This window comes from Megalops cyprinoides, chromosome 11 (assembly GCF_013368585.1).
Source record: "Megalops cyprinoides isolate fMegCyp1 chromosome 11, fMegCyp1.pri, whole genome shotgun sequence".
Taxonomy (NCBI): domain Eukaryota; kingdom Metazoa; phylum Chordata; class Actinopteri; order Elopiformes; family Megalopidae; genus Megalops; species Megalops cyprinoides.
The window spans coordinates 8,642,484-8,658,137 of record NC_050593.1 but is presented as its reverse complement, the minus strand read 5'-3'; the positions used below and the strand labels follow the sequence as shown (position 1 = coordinate 8,658,137).

At 48.8% G+C, this 15,654-nt stretch overlaps 1 protein-coding gene across 5 annotated transcripts in view; it reads right to left on the bottom strand.

The window, feature by feature from the left end:
* Positions 1-918: 918 nt before the first annotated feature.
* The window catches only part of agap1 (ArfGAP with GTPase domain, ankyrin repeat and PH domain 1), a 160,089-nt gene continuing 145,353 nt past the window's right edge, over positions 919-15,654 (bottom strand). For all 5 annotated transcript variants that reach the window (XM_036540218.1, XM_036540219.1, XM_036540220.1 and 2 more), the window contains 2 exons: positions 4,075-4,330; positions 919-3,467 (listed from right to left, as the gene is read on the bottom strand). In XM_036540218.1, coding sequence (XP_036396111.1) covers positions 3,243-3,467; positions 4,075-4,330 — 481 coding nt within the window. In that variant the 3' untranslated portion in view covers positions 919-3,242. The remainder of the gene's footprint in view (positions 3,468-4,074; positions 4,331-15,654) is intronic.

The window sequence follows — 15,654 nt, the reverse complement described above, 5'->3', positions numbered from 1 at the left end:
TGAACAGGAAGTGACCCCCTCAGTTACAGGACGTTGCATCCAGATAGAATTCAGAATTCTCCCACATTCTTTAAACATTCTCCCCACTTTTTTTCCAATCTGTCCAAACTTTCACATTTATGTTCCTGACTAAAAATACACCTGTACTAGAATGACTGTGGCAATGAACTTGTGGCTATGTCAGGAGAGAGCTGAAACTGACATAATCGCGCCACACTCTAGAGGAGCTCTAAACACTGTTGGATTACCCCCTGAACCTAATTGCCCCAAAAACCTATCACAGCATCTTTCAGACAAACCCACCATCACAAACCATTAACCCTTTACTCTGTCCCTCAGTGCTGCTTCATTGCATGACTATCAGTTTAATTATCATTCTCTTGAAATGGTGAAGGTGTGATTTTTAGAACCAAAGCACTGTCCTTGAAGTTTGCCATAAGAGCTCAAAGGAAAGGAGGTGGCCCAGAGAGGGACACAGGGCAGGAGGAGGATCTCTCACCGAAAGGCAGAAAAGGCCCATTAGGAGACAGACACGCCCCAAACACTTCAGAGGGGGCAGGAATGCTATGTGCAGGAGCTAACAGAGGCCAGGCTGGTTGGTTTTGGGGTTCCTTCATGCCGGGGTCTCTGTTCCCCTGCCGCTCACGGTGGGACAAGGCGGGCAGAGAGGGGAGCGGTGGCCGGGCCAGGAGCACCAGCCAAACACACTGGCGTCCTGACTTACAATGTGGCTTCACAAACTTGGAAATTCTTCTTTTTTTTTTTTTTTTAAAGTCTCCCAGAAAAGAATTACAATCTTTTTATTTCTGCAAAGCATCCACGAAATCAAAAAAGTCTCTCAGTTGAGTATTAGCACATTTTTCCTGCATTTCATTTTGGGTTTCTTTTTTTGTCACATTTTATATAAATTACACCGCTACCAAAAAATGTACAAAAAAATGACAACAAAAAAAAAAAACAAACTTATTTACAGACTGGGATACCAGAACCAGAGAAGCCCTTCTTGTTGATAGTTGAAAGTGAGAGATTCAGGAGTCAGAGACTGTAAAACTGGAAAAGCATTTTAGGACTAAAAAGACATTCCCACAGAGTGCCAGAGACGGTACTGGAATTCCTGACCACCTCGCAGAAACTAAATCAAACTAAAGCTATGGCCATGGTGAGTCTCAGTACTCCGCTTTCCCTTTCATTAAGGGAAGTGTGCCTTAGCAGGACATTCATGCATACGCTAGCACAGCACTGCCAACAGCCAATTATCTCTGATTCTCCATGCATGTGCTTTGGTTTACAGGAGTTTCAATAAGACTTCAAGCAAAAGGCTATTTTCACTGGAAGATGTTTCTCTACGGCATACAATCAGAAAGCCCAATAAAGAACTTCAGTCACTGAATGTTTGGGTTTGTTCTTAGTGGACGCACTTTCTCTGGGAAAACAATACATTATTCATATTAGTGTTCCTATTCCAATTAAAAGACAACATCATTTATGACACAGCCATTTCAATTCCATTGGACTGATTCACACTGCTTCCAGCCATGGTCTGCCTTCACCTTCAATCATAAAAGCTACATATGATCAGTAAAGGAACCATGTCTTTCTACAGAAGCATTTGATATTTTATGGTGGAATATATGGTGACAAGTTTTAAAAAAAGAACAAATCCAAAACCAACATCAAAATGGTTACTATTATAAAAAAATACTAATTTCAAGCAGGATGGTCATGATGAATTGCTGTGGACTGTCTGTGGAGGAATGTGTGATGTGCTCTGGAATAGAGGTGGAAATGTGGCTTTTTGGTTGACGGAGCTCACAGGTTAATGACAACGGTCTCCGGTCCCTGAACCCAGCAATAATTTAACGAGAAGCTATTAAGTGGTTCCGCATAGTGCGCTCTGGTTCTCTCAGAACTTATCCGTTGGTCCAGTGATGACTGAAAGACAGGGTTCTGACACAATGAAGGATCTCTTGTTTCCATTTCAAAAGAAAGTGACGGTCATGCATTTATACTTTTACTAAGAAATACCTAATAGTTTTTTCCTAAAATGTTTTACATCAAGATATTTTTCACATGCCTAGAAATGAAAAGCCTGAAACAGTACAAAGGAAAAGTGGCGTACAGTAATGGATATCAACATGGTGAGTGAAAACACTGCTTTTTTTTTCCTTTTATGTTTTTTTTTTGAGGTGAGAGAAAGAAAATTGAATGCACTGGAAAACCAAGGCAAAGAGGAGGAGGCAAAGGTGATAGCTAAAGAGAGAGAGTGTGGACGTAGAGTCTGGTCGGGAATGGTCCAGTGCGGTTCCCCTGGCCACATCTTTTCAAAACAGCACCTCTTCCTACATGCTACTTGTGACACTATTCATCAATCCAAAAGTCACTTCTACTGGCCCCGCCCCCTGGATGTAGTGCTCCTTTAGGTGAATACACAGGTGAGTGCTCTGTAAAGCTGGGGGGGTGGGGCATGAGGGAGTGCTGAGTGGGAGGAGTCTGGGGTTAGGAGGGGGTGTGGCACACACCATGCATTCAGCTCCTCCTTCACTGGCAGTTTGCCCCTGATGAACTGCCACTTTAGACTGATCTTTACTGCCACACAACTTCGCCCCCAGATCCCTGCCCCACCCACCCAAACCTCTCTGCCCACAGCCTTCTGACGTCATGCTGCCAGGCAGAATTTCACTGGCCGTGAGGCGGGGACACACTGCACGGGGTGTGTCCAACTGACACCTCCCCCTTTCTGCTGAACAGGACCCAGGAGCAGGCATCGAAAGGTCGAAGGGACGGGGGAGGGGGTGTGTGGGGGCGAGGCAAGGTTTCTCCCAAAATGTCTCATGATATGGAGCATAGCCCTGAGACGTGCAGTGAGGGTTCTGTCCCCCCAGCCCAGCCGAGCCGGGTCGGGGCGTAAATCAACGGCTACCACCCTAAGCCAGAATGCCGGTCATTCTCAGCGCGAGTCAAGAGTGGCTCTTCCGGGCCCTCGGAGGGGCCCCCTTGCGTAGTGGTTCCGACGCCTCCGTGTGGCGCTCTTCTCCTTTCACTCCGGCATCGCTCAGTGTTTCGGTTCGGTTTGTCTCACAAACTCGCGGGGAACGCCGCCGCTTGTTCCAGGGCGATCCCGCGGGGGAGGAAGACCGAGGAGTCTGGGAGCGCAGTGCCGGAGGTCTCCATGAGGGGGCAGCACTGTTGAGCGAGGGGGGGTGGTGAGGGGAGGGGGCCGGGGACGGGGGGTGAGGCACGGGTCAGATGATGGTGGGCATCCTGCCGACCCCGCTGCCCGTGCTGCTGCAGCTGTTGTTGCGGTTGTTGTTCTTGCGGGCGAGGTTGGGCGTGGCCATGAGGGCGAAGCGCTCGTCGGGGCAGCCGTACTGGAGCAGCACGTCCACGCAGTCCTGGCTGTTGGCCTGCCGCGCATACGCCAGCGCCGTGTTGCCGTGGGCGTCCCGGCCCATCAGGTCCACGCCGTACTGCGGAGAGGCGGAGGGAACGACACCATGAGTGAGGTGAACTTGTGATGCACTGTCAGTCAACAAATACATTGATCCATTTTAGCATCAATGTATTTGATCTATGATCTATTTGATCTTTCATACTAAAATACACACTCCTATGACCTTACATCACCTCTACTTTATACAAGCTGTGTAAATGAACTTTTTTTTATACTGAAAGGAAATACTTGCATGCGTAACAATTTTTCATTTAAGAAACAGATGTGTGACCATACCAAGATACATAACATTAACTTCCCAGGTGAGCACCAGGTTGAGACTGTGACTGTTAAAGATGACCAGGTAAGCTCAGGTGGACTGCTATTCTCTGAGTTAACCGGGTAAGCTGTAGGTAAAGCTAAAGGCTCTCTGCATTGCGCAGGTGAGCTGCAGGTAAAGCTATTGCTTCTCTGAGCTGCGCAGGTGAGATTCAGGCAAAGCTAGCAGCTCTCTGAGCTGCGCAGGTGAGCTGCAGGTAATGCTACCGGCTCTCTGCGCTGCGCAGGTGAGCTGCAGGTAAAGCGAACAGCTCTCTGCGCTGCGCAGGTGAGCTGCAGGTAAGGCTAGCGGCTGGGACAGGTACCCAGATGAGGAGCTGGGTGAGGACCACGTTGCCCTTGCGGCAGGCCAGGTGCAGGGCGGTGCGGCCGTCTCCCTCGCCGCAGGTCTCGTTGACCTCGTCCCTCGAGCCGTGGGCCAGCAGCAGCACCACGGTCCTCAGGTCCTCCTCCGCCGTGGCCCGCAGCAGCTGCTGGCCCAGGGGCAGGTCCACACACGTCAGCCCCGCCAGGAACAGCTTCTGCTCGTACTTCGCCCGGATCCAGCGCTCCCGCTCCTCCCTGGAACACACGCAAACACACAGAGAGCGGTCAGGATCAACACCCCCCTGCGGTCATATACTCCATCACACACACACTCATCCTGCAGTCACGCTGCACACGGAATTCATATGCTACCCAAAGCTGGCCACTTTATGCAGTAACAAATACCTTCAAAGACACTAGAAGATTATCTCTTGTAATATTTTGCTTGCCCAGTGCTTATGAGAAGTGCATTCACTGCCAGTGTAGGGTACAAACAGTACAGGGCCTGTTGGAACGCGTCTGTGGTCACAGCGTGGTCAGTGCAGAGGCTGTCAGAATGCCTCTGTGGTCAAAGCGTGGTCAGTGCAGAGGCTGTCAGAATGCCTCTGTGGTCAAAGCGTGGTCAGTGCAGAGGCTGTCAGAATGCCTCTGTGGTCAAAGCGTGGTCAGTGCAGAGGCTGTCAGAATGCCTCTGTGGTCACAGCGTGGTCAGTGCAGAGGCTGTAAGAATACCTCTGTGGTCAAAGCGTGGTCAGTGCAGAGGCTGTCAGAATACCTCTGTGGTCACAGCGTGGTCAGTGCAGAGGCTGTCAGAACGTCTCTGTGGTCACAGTGCGGTCAGTGCAGAGGCTGTCGGAATGGCTCTGTGGTCACAGTGCGGTCAGTGCAGAGGCTGTCGGAACGGCTCTGTGGTCACAGAACGGGTCAGTGCAGAGGCTGCTGGAAGGCCGCACTCCTTGGGGTCCTGTGATGGGGTAGTGCTAATCCCCCTCTAATCCCTGCAATGTCAACAAAGCCTGCCACTCCGAGTGGGATCCGATGTGCCTCACCTCCTGCCACAAGCGCAATGACCCTCAATTGACCAGAGGGAGGACGTGTGGGTCTGGGGGGGTGATATTGAGCTGTACCTCCCCCCTCCCCCAATTCCCCCCCTCCTAAAAAACAAAACAGCTGCCTCAGGGGTTCCCAGGTCCTGGCAGGAGGGAGACCACTGGCTGTCCCACATCTCCCTCCCCTGCAAGTGGTTTTACCCCTTAGAGCTGAGGCCTAATTCTGCTCCAATCACCCCCCCCCCTACGATGGGCCACAGGTAAAACAGTCCCCTTATATCTCCCAACGGATGACGTGGTGACTCACTCAATCACTGACTGCAGTATTCTTCCATTTGATTCGGAGCCTTACAGAACACCATTTTACAGCACAACACACTGATGACACCATCAGCACAGAATATCATCATCATGACTGGCCCGTTTTAATTCTGGAGGGGCCTCCGTAACAATTTATACAACTGTTGAGTCAATATTTCCTCACACCAGTTCAGAACCTGACAGAGCCGTGTTTACGCGTGTGAGGAACCTGAATGGGATGTGCTGACCAATCCCGGGCCGGAGCTCCTGAGGATGCCCCGCCCCGGGCGGCATCCGACATGCAGGCCGACATGAAGGATTACACTGCAGGGTGTCTCAAAGGGTTAACCCCGACCCAGCGTCCTGACAGAGCTGATTACAAATTAGCCATGTATGGGCTTCAAAGCCGGCCTTTTGGTGGAGATAACATTTTATCAGAGCGGCCGACACATAAAAACAGGCGATCAATGGCCCAGGGGGATCAATAGCGCAGCGACATTCCTCTTAATCACAGCGGCACTGAGGCAGACGGTCTCAAGCAGCTCACGCTGACAAAGATTTTCTGTCCCTGTGAACACACACACACACACACACACACACACACACACACACACACACACACACACACTACACTACCACTATCTCCAAATACTCAGATTCACTATGAAAATCCATCCTCACACAACTGTTTAAGTGGAAAGAATCTGTAGGGCTTAACAGGTTGGGACATGCTTTTGGGTTGATGGCCGCCTTTTGACCTGAGACTTTAAAAAGAGGAAAATGAACCCCGTTTGACCCCTCTGACAAAGGAGGCGATAATGCAAACTCTTAGATTAATCCCTCTCTGATTCTTTTTTTAATACCATTTCTTACATTAATCTCTGATTCATTTTTTAGCAGCAAAATCAAAGCTGAATTTGCAAAAGGACAAGACCCAAAACACAGTGGACAACTGCTGAGCACCCAGTCCAATCAGAGGGCAGGAGAGGATTGTGGGCCGGGAAGGGGGTTGGGGGCGGTGTGCACCTCCGGGAGGCAGCAGGGGCGACACACAGCAGAATCTTATTAACTCAGCCGGGCCGCAGGAAGGGGAGAGCGTGTGTGTTTTGGGGAGGGGGCGTACTGCTCGGCTAGCAGTGCGGAATCCCGGCGCGAGCGGAGGGGGCCAGGGCCAGGGAACAATGCCGCGGGCCAGCGTGCCTGAATAGGGCCAGGAGGGGGGCCCTGCTCCTCTCTCCTCCAGAGGAAATGCTCAGCACTTCACTGCCCTCTGGCACGCATGCCTTCCCCACTACAGCCTGTTGCTAGGAACGCCTCCCTGACACACCCACACACCAAAGCGCACACACACACACAAAGCACACAGACGTGCGTACACACACATACACACACACACACACACACACACACACACACACACACACAGGGGTGGAAGGTACCTCACTATGGATATTTGCAAGGCCCAACAATGACACCGTAGAGAGGCAGAGAACAGGATAGAGTGACAGAGAGAGAGAGAGAGAGAGGAGAGAGGGAGAGAAGGAGAGAGAGAGAGGGGCAGAAAGAGGGAATGAAAGGGTGAGAGTGAGAAAGGAAGAGAGAAACAAAGCATTACAGAAACAGAACAAGAAACAGAGAGAATGAAAGAGGACACCGAGAGAATGTTTTCAACATAACACCAGAAAACAGCTCACAGACAGATCTTACAACCCACCGTATTTTAGGACCCTGTGGGAGTTGGCAATACAATATTACTATGAAAATGTGCAAAAAAAAAAAAAAAAAAGCTCAACTTTGTCATGAGGACAAGTTTCATTCACCCACATCACTCTCTGAGCCCAAAAACTGCAGAACACACCAGTGCCACTCCTTCACAGATGTTCGGAGCCCTCCGGTTTAAATCTAGTCTGAGAACCTGTCTCTCCAGCCCCATGCCAACTGAAATAATGACTGTGTGCAGGGAGTCTCTGAGACAGGCGTGTGGAAAGTCCCGTCCATCTTCCCAAAACGTCTACTAGGCAGAAAGGGCCCGTGGCTAAACCGCGGTAAAGCCCGTCGATCTTACAGAAAGGGCAGAGAGAGTCTGCGTAGTCACGGCCTCATCATAATCCTTAATCTAATGACGGCGTTAATGTCTCAGGTCCTGCTAGCTGCTTACCGGCGTACCTAATCACTGCTCCGAGCGTACCTCTGCCTGCTTTCTGTGCTTCACCACAACCCAGCTGATGTGTATCTTTGTAGCATGTGCTAATGTGCACATGCTAATTCGCATGTGTAGATGTGTTAGCGTGTGCTTACAGACACTCATTTTTTCGCCCCTGTTTCCCATGTCAGAAAAAGGCAAACTGCTGGAAATGAGTCTGAGCTCAGGCTACAGGTCACCTGGCTTGAAATCCCCCCGGAGACACGTCAACACCGAGTTCAGTGCCGTACTGTGTACGCTCAAATCATATCAGTGACTGCCCTCTGTAAGATGATAATGTCATGTTTTATATATCTACCTTCATGTTATCTATCCATCTGTCTATCTGTTTAATTGTTTAACCTATATTCTACCAGGTGTGGTCAACTGCAAAACCATTCCCATTTACAATGACCATGTAGATGTATCTATTAATCTATCAATTCATCTCCCAGATATCTGACATCCCCAAAGGCACATGTCATCTTTGTTTACTAATACCTCCAATACCCCCATTCCTTCAGACGGGGCCTGAAGACGCACCTCTACTTGGACTGACCCAGCACACAATTGCTGCCCCCCCCATCAGTACTGTCGTAAATTGCAGTGCTTTTTAAATTGTTTTAAATTGTTTCTTGTTGCTGCCTGACACTCATTGTGCCGTTTGAAGCTGTTGAAGTTTGCTGTTTGAAGGTGTATCGTATTAGTTGCCCTATACGCTGTAGTTGTACAAATCTTATAGTACTGTGTCCTCAAACAGACCTTGCTCTCAGCTGAGAACTGTCTCATTGTGGAACTGTACACATCCTGTCCCCGTACTGTCGCTATACTTACTGTATGCACTTTTGTAAGTCGCTTTGGATAAAAGCATCTGCTAAATAAATAAATGTAAATGTAAATGTAATCAGTTCCAGCTTATTGTAGCTCCTGTCCTGTGAGAGGACCGAAAGCCGAATGCTACAGCTATAGTTGTTAATGCTAGCGCATGCATGCACAGTTTTCACCTGGCAAAGAGAGATGACCTTAGCGCTGTTACACACTGTCCACCCTGGTTTAACACAGAAACTCACACATTAACATTCCCTCACACACACCTCCAGCCGTTGGATTAAAGCCAGGAAATGCACAATTCAGCTACTCTGAAGACTGAGGGACATGCAGCTAATTATGGCAATAATATGAATAATGTTATCCTGGTTGCAGAAATCCAAAGAAAGCCATGAAACTGAAAATTAAGATTTTATTAATTTTTTTAACATGTTTTTGACAAGAGAATGCTGATAACTCCAAGTCCATCCTGTACACACTTGGCTCGCACCCTCGCACACACTGTCACACACTCACACGCACTCTCGCACGCTCGCAAGGCCATGCCCCCCTAATATGGATCACTTCCTGTGGGAACAAAGCGGGCAGTGGCCGCTGCTGTGAGCACAATGGGGGTCGGCATGGAGACGGGGCGCCATGGTGACAGCAGCGGCGCCGTGTAAAGAGGCCGATGAGCCGTCCCTGTGTCAGACTCTGGCTCAGTGGGCACCGCCCGCTCCCTGACCCAGCCGGGGTGCGTCCCATTGGCCGGGACAGGGCCAGCCCCTCACGGGTCCCTCCAACATACACTCACTCTGCCCCCTCTGCTCCATATGCAGAATCCATTTTATTCAGCATGGCTGAGTAGGTAACTAAATGCTTTAAACCTGTATCTGTGATAATTGCTACACTAATGCACTGACTACTATGTGTACTGCATTACTGTGGGATTGTGTTGCCATGAAAAGGTTGTATATTTCTAGAGCTGTGATGGTGGCTTTATGAAGGCTCGTACTCCCAGTAATGCATTAGCAGGGCGGAGCAGCATGTAGCCATCACACACGCATCGTTGCAGTATCTGACAGCGTGTGTTTGGAGAGCACAGTCAGATTACTGGCCTAATTACTGTCTCGTTTCAGCACAACAGCACAATCTCAGACCCTGTGTGCACAGTACGCGTAAGTGTGTGTGTTTGTGTGTCCGTGTGTGTGTATGCATGTGTGTTTGTGCAAGCATGAGTGTCTAAGTATGTATGTGTGTGTGTGTGTGTGTGTGTATGTGTATGTATGTGTGTTTGGATGTGTGTATATATGTATGTTTGTGTACAAGTGTGAATGTGTGTATATACAGTATGCATGCGAGTGTCTGTACCGGTGTGTATGTATATATGTATGTGTGTGAGAGTGTGTACAGATGTAGGAGAATCTGTGTGTATAGGTGTGCATGCTCTCTCTCTCTCTCTCTGAGGGGTACCTGTCTCTGGCTGCGGCAGTCTCTCTCTCTCTCTCTCTCTCTCTCTCTCTCTCTGAGGGGTACCTGTCTCTGGCCGCGGCAGCCTCTCCCCCAGTGCGCTCCCGCTCCCTCCGTTTGTCTCACTCATGGGCTGTAATTAGCCGCGCGCCGCGCTGCATTATGATCAGAGGCAGAAGCAGAGGTCCTTCAGAGATGAGCTCTGACAGGTCGGCGGCGCACACCACCCACAGCTACCGCTGAGAGCGCGGGCACGGGCGGGGATGCTAATAACGAGAGGCAGGTCCCCCAGCCGGCCCGTAATTAAACATTACACATTCCAACATGCCCGGCTCTAATGAGGCTCGCACGCCAAATGCCCTGGCCGCCGCCACGCTGCTCTATCTCCCCGTCCGCACGCTCATGTGAGCTGACAATACGACCCAACCAGGAGCCCAGCCACAGGAGCCCTTCAGTCAAACACACAGCGGCAGATATGGGGAATCTACTCCAATCTACCTGTTCCTCCTGGCCATTGAACCATCTTAAACGCAACTGCGTCCAGAAAAACTTGCTTCTGACTTTCTTCATATATAAAAAAACATATTGAGTGACAACTTAATTAAGTGCAGAGGGCTGCCAAAAGAAGGAATTCCATCCCATAGTGAGGGAAGAGTAGCCACGACCCCTATTGCCATTGGAAACGGCGGGGTGGAATGCACTTGTTTGGGTCCTGGAGGGACAATAAGGAGCTTGGTCCACCCACACACCCCCTCCCATCCCGGAGAATGGATTTGATTTCCTGCGCCCTGGTGCAGCGCTGTTCTCCCTGGGCGAGCGCATTGTCAGTACTGTTTACACACAGCCCGGGCTTCCTGGCCCCCTCTCCCCCAAACCTGCCCAGCGTTTACACAGCCCTGCACCGGCCGGTCGCCACCCAACACCCCGCCAGCTGCTCCCCCTCTGCTGGGGGGGGGGGGGGGGGTTTCACAACCCCAAAACATGACACCAGGAGAGACAGAGAGGGTAAGTGCTTAGAAAACTGGGATGGGGTCCTTCCAAGCACACCTCATCCTGCTACTGCACCTGTGGCTGTAACTGTGACAGCAGCTAAGGGAAATGTATTTGCAACCAGTGTTACAGGTATGCAAAATTGTTAATGTGAAAGTGCTCTGGATTAAGGCACCAGAACAGCTTCAGCACATAACCTGTTGTATAAAAACATAACAGAAATGTAAGCAAAACAGTGAGGCAGCTAAGCGAAATGCTCAGGAGGCAGCTAAGCGAAATAGCATGGCTGTACGTGCAGCTGGATACCAATGAGGTGAATCAAGTATCTTTGCTCTGGGTGTGATGGCACTGCTTTGTGTGGGAATCAAACCTGCAATTATCGGCTCAGAGGCCAATCCTCTCACACAGCTCCTCACCACCACACGCAGACTGCAATTAGCGGCGCAGTCATGTGCTTCCAATCACGTGAGGCAGAAACAAACTACATCAGTCCCATCTGGATCACAGCAGCCCAGACTGGATCACACCAGGCCAAACCGGATCATACCGGGCCAAACCAGATCACACGAGACCAAGGTTTCTGGTTCAACTCCCCTACTGGGGTTCTGTTGTTGTACCCTTGGGTAAGGTACTTAAACCACAATTGCCTCAGTAAATATCCAGCTGTATAACTGGATAAAAACTGTAACCTACATGTGTATGTAAGTCGCCCTGGATAACAGTATCTGTTAAGTGGCAATAATGTAATCTATCCTATCCTCTCCTATCCTCTCTGTCTATCCTCTCCAACCAACTCAAAGTCACGCCAAAGTACCACTTACTACTCTAAAGAGACACAGCATTTTATCTGTGCATTTTATGACCTTGTTTTATAATTCGGCACTAACTGTTAGTGTTACTCCTTGTTATTGTTATGTTGGTATTCCTGCCTTGACCATTTTCCATTATATCATTAGTTTCATTTTAGCTCTTACTCAGTGATTCTAAAAAACCTTCATTTGCTGTAGCCATGCAATTATTTTCCTGTAAATGACTGGAACGTGCTCTCAGGCAATCGTACTGCACAAGGGTGCAACACCCCTTACTCACCACAGTAAATTTGATTGGATTTAACTACATACAAAAATAATTGGCCATTTCATGGCCTAATTGTGCTGCCTGCATGCAGTCAAGCACAGCCAGACTCCCTTCCTCCCGTGCTTTCAGACGAGCTGAACTGGACAATACCGCTCCATGCTTCTCTACCATGATGACCGTCTCACCTTTGGAAATGTAAAGTGCACGTATGCGTGTGTGTGCGCGTGCGTGAGAGTATGAATGTGTGTGTATGCATGTGTGTGTGCCTGCATATGCGTGTGTGTATGCATATGTACGTGTATATGCCTGCATATGTGCATGTGCGTGTATGTGCGTGAATGTGTGTGTGATCTGTACAGCCACATTAATATTTTGCCTTAACACTGCCATCCACACATTTAAGAAATGTGATTTTTAAACGGTGATCATGAGAGCAGGTATCCCATTCCCTGCATGTGGCGGTGCCGTTGAACAGTCCCTGTTCTTGGTGAATGATAATCACTCAGAGGCGTGAGGAGAGATCCAACCCACTCAGACCCGTCTTCCACTGCACCTTTCTGCCTGCCTTTCTTTTCGGCTAATTATACCGCTAATTCAGCTCGTTAGACACATTCCTGACTCGCAGGTAATGGGGTCTGACAGGCGAAATCTGTCAAGCAGACAGCGGAGCGTCATCGTGTGGCGGCTGGCCGGGCCCGGCGCGGCCAGCGAGCTCCTCCGACAGTCGAGACCGTGCCAGCGCTTTCCACCACGCTGCTTTAAGGCCAGTGCTTCTGAAGAGCACTGGTCTCCAGGGATTCTTACTGTCTGTGTTCTTTCAGAACTCTGATACCTGCCAAGCCCATGCACCTTGCACTAATTCAACCAGCTAAACCAGCTTAGATATATAATCATATACGTATAAATACAATGACATACATTACACACTCAACCACACACACGCACAATTAACGATTGCATGTGTAACTATAAAATATGTATATTGTATAATTATAATTGCATCTAATTCCATACTTTTATAGTTTATAATTACATTTCTAACGGTCCATTAATGTCACAGAGAGGCCTACAGGAGAAGCAGAGACAGAGCCACCGTGCTGAGTGTGAAACACCTAGAGACGAGACCACACAAAGAGCGCGGGGTGTCAGAGAGTGACGGAGAGGGGGACTGTTTGGGTATCCCGGGGGTTGCTACGGCTTTCTCAGGGCTGAGCCAGAACCCCCCGCAGGGCCCATTTCCTCAGTCCCGCTCACAATTTCTTTCTTCCTCAAAAAAAAAAAAAGAAAGAGAGAGTCTGAAATCAATTACACTTTCCAAGTTAGTCGTTAGCTGCCCTTGGATGGACACAGATAATTAAGCTCAGCGTTTTTACTATGCACAGATTCATTTCCACTCCAGTCCTGGACGGACTCGCGCTCAAATTGCCCTGCTGAAGGAAATGGGCCAAGCTGATTTGAAGTTCTGTCAGCTGGATCGGAACGCTCCAACAACGCCATGCAAATGAGGGGGCAAAGGCCGCCCTCGCAGGGGGGGTGGGGGGAGAGAGGGGGAGAGATAGAGAGACAAAGAGATGGAGACAGACGGACAGAGTGAGAGAGATAAAGAGAGAGACATATCCCAGCCATGTTAATAACATTTAAAACCAATAACACTCTGTGTGTAAAGCCCTTACTGCTGAATGACTGGTGATGTCCTTACCTCAGCGGCTGAATCCACACAAGTAAAAGAACAGACAAAACTAATACCACAAATTAACACTAATATATATAAAAGACACCAATGTATAGTGGACGTACTCATAACAATTGTAATACATCAGGAATGTGTTATAGTACATACTGAGCAATGACTGCTTATGACCACACACATAACAACACCTGGCTATAGATAAATCAAGAGGGAAAAAGTTCAAGGATAAAGTATTTAAAATCAATGATATACTATAGTTAAACTGTCTGTTTCTAAAGACATATAAGTCTTGGTGTCGAAAAAGGTGCATGATATACAGTTCATTGAGCACCTCTCCTCTCGCCCTTCCTGGCAGGAGCTGCATTGTGGGAAATTACACTGTCCGTTTGTTCAGTTCCATATTTTCTCAACTGGAGAGGTGAAGGGAGCTTGGTGAGTAAGACAGTTGAAAGGGGGGAACAGGGCCTTTCAAGACTACCAGCAGTCCCTGCACTCAGCATCATAATGCATTATAACCAGGGCTGAGAATTACACTGGACCCGTTTGCCTCCCTAACACAGCCAGGAATCTCTGTAGCCTTCACAGTGGAGGTTCTTTTGCCAGGTAATGTGAACAGAATGTGCGACTAATTTTTGTGAAAGTGAGCTGAGTTAAGTGCGCCAGGTTTCCTAAACAATGGGCTGTTGGATTAGCCAGAGGCCACAAGAAATGGAGACAATGTTTGCACCTGAAACACATTATAACATGTACATGCTCATATACTGTACCTGACTGAAATGCTTGGGTGTTTGGTTTTAATCTTAAAGTGTTTTCATACAAATCACTGAGCTGTAACTTATTCTCTTCTTCTCTCTGCTCAAAATGCATCTGACTGGTGTAAAAGAAGGGGGTAACAGCTCTCTGTATATAAATGTGAAATGTGTAGTTAGGTGCCCCTAACTACAACAGTCCAGCTGGGTGTCATCGTCATGCCCGTGTCACAGTGAGGGACACGCTGTCTCTGCCGAGTGACGAGGTCCCAGAGAGGAGACGCACAGCTCCGCAGCCCTGGCCTGTCTGCGCATATCGTCTGCGTAAGCTGGGAAGGAGACGGGTGATAGCGGCATGTACGCTGCGTCTCCTCCCTGTGACACTCCTTTCTGTCGGAGGCAGTCGTTGCTTTGTCACGGGACTTTGAAAGGCCGCCTGTTGAGGCCGGCTCCATGTGTTTTCAGACGAGTGCGCTACCTGGGGGAGGTGACAGCAGTATGGGAGGAAGGCCCTTGCTGCCGTCACTGTTAGTTACCCGTGACACTGACATTCCCACAAGAGGGACGACAAGAACCTCTACATTCTCTATCTCAGGCTGGGCCACGCTACTGAAAACGGGGGGCTACTTTCACATAGCCAGCCGCAGCCTTCCTCACCTTCCACTTCTGCGATTTCCAGCATCGCCATTAGGAAATGGGAGGTGATCATTCATTAAAAAAAGAAGAAAAAGGGATTTGGAGAATTTGGAGACTATTCTGAAGAAAATGTAAAACCATTTTTGGGCTTCTGCAGCGAGATCGATGTGTCGCAACGGCAACTGTGCTGGAAATGGCTTTGTACATAGTCGTTGACATTTCCACTCACATTAGTTCTGACGAGGAAGGCTGAGGCTGTCCTGAAACTCCTTCATTTAGACTTGCAGGACAGAGCTGTGGGAAAAAGCCTGGACCACACTGGGCCATTCTGAGGCCCAGTGAGCATCATCTGTATACAAATGGGTGAATTTAAACCTCAAGTACAACCACACACCAGACTGTAATTCTTTCATTGTTATCAGACATAGAAGAAGTAGCAGCATAAGTAGCAGATGTAACACTAAAATCTTTATTATTCATTAATACTGGTGTTGGCTTCTGTCATCAGTATCTTACAATCCATGACAAGAAAAAATGCATGCAAAATGGAAATGCATGAAACACAAGGACTAAATTTTATATATACTGAAGATTCCTCATAAACATGACACTGTATATTCTGTAAGAAC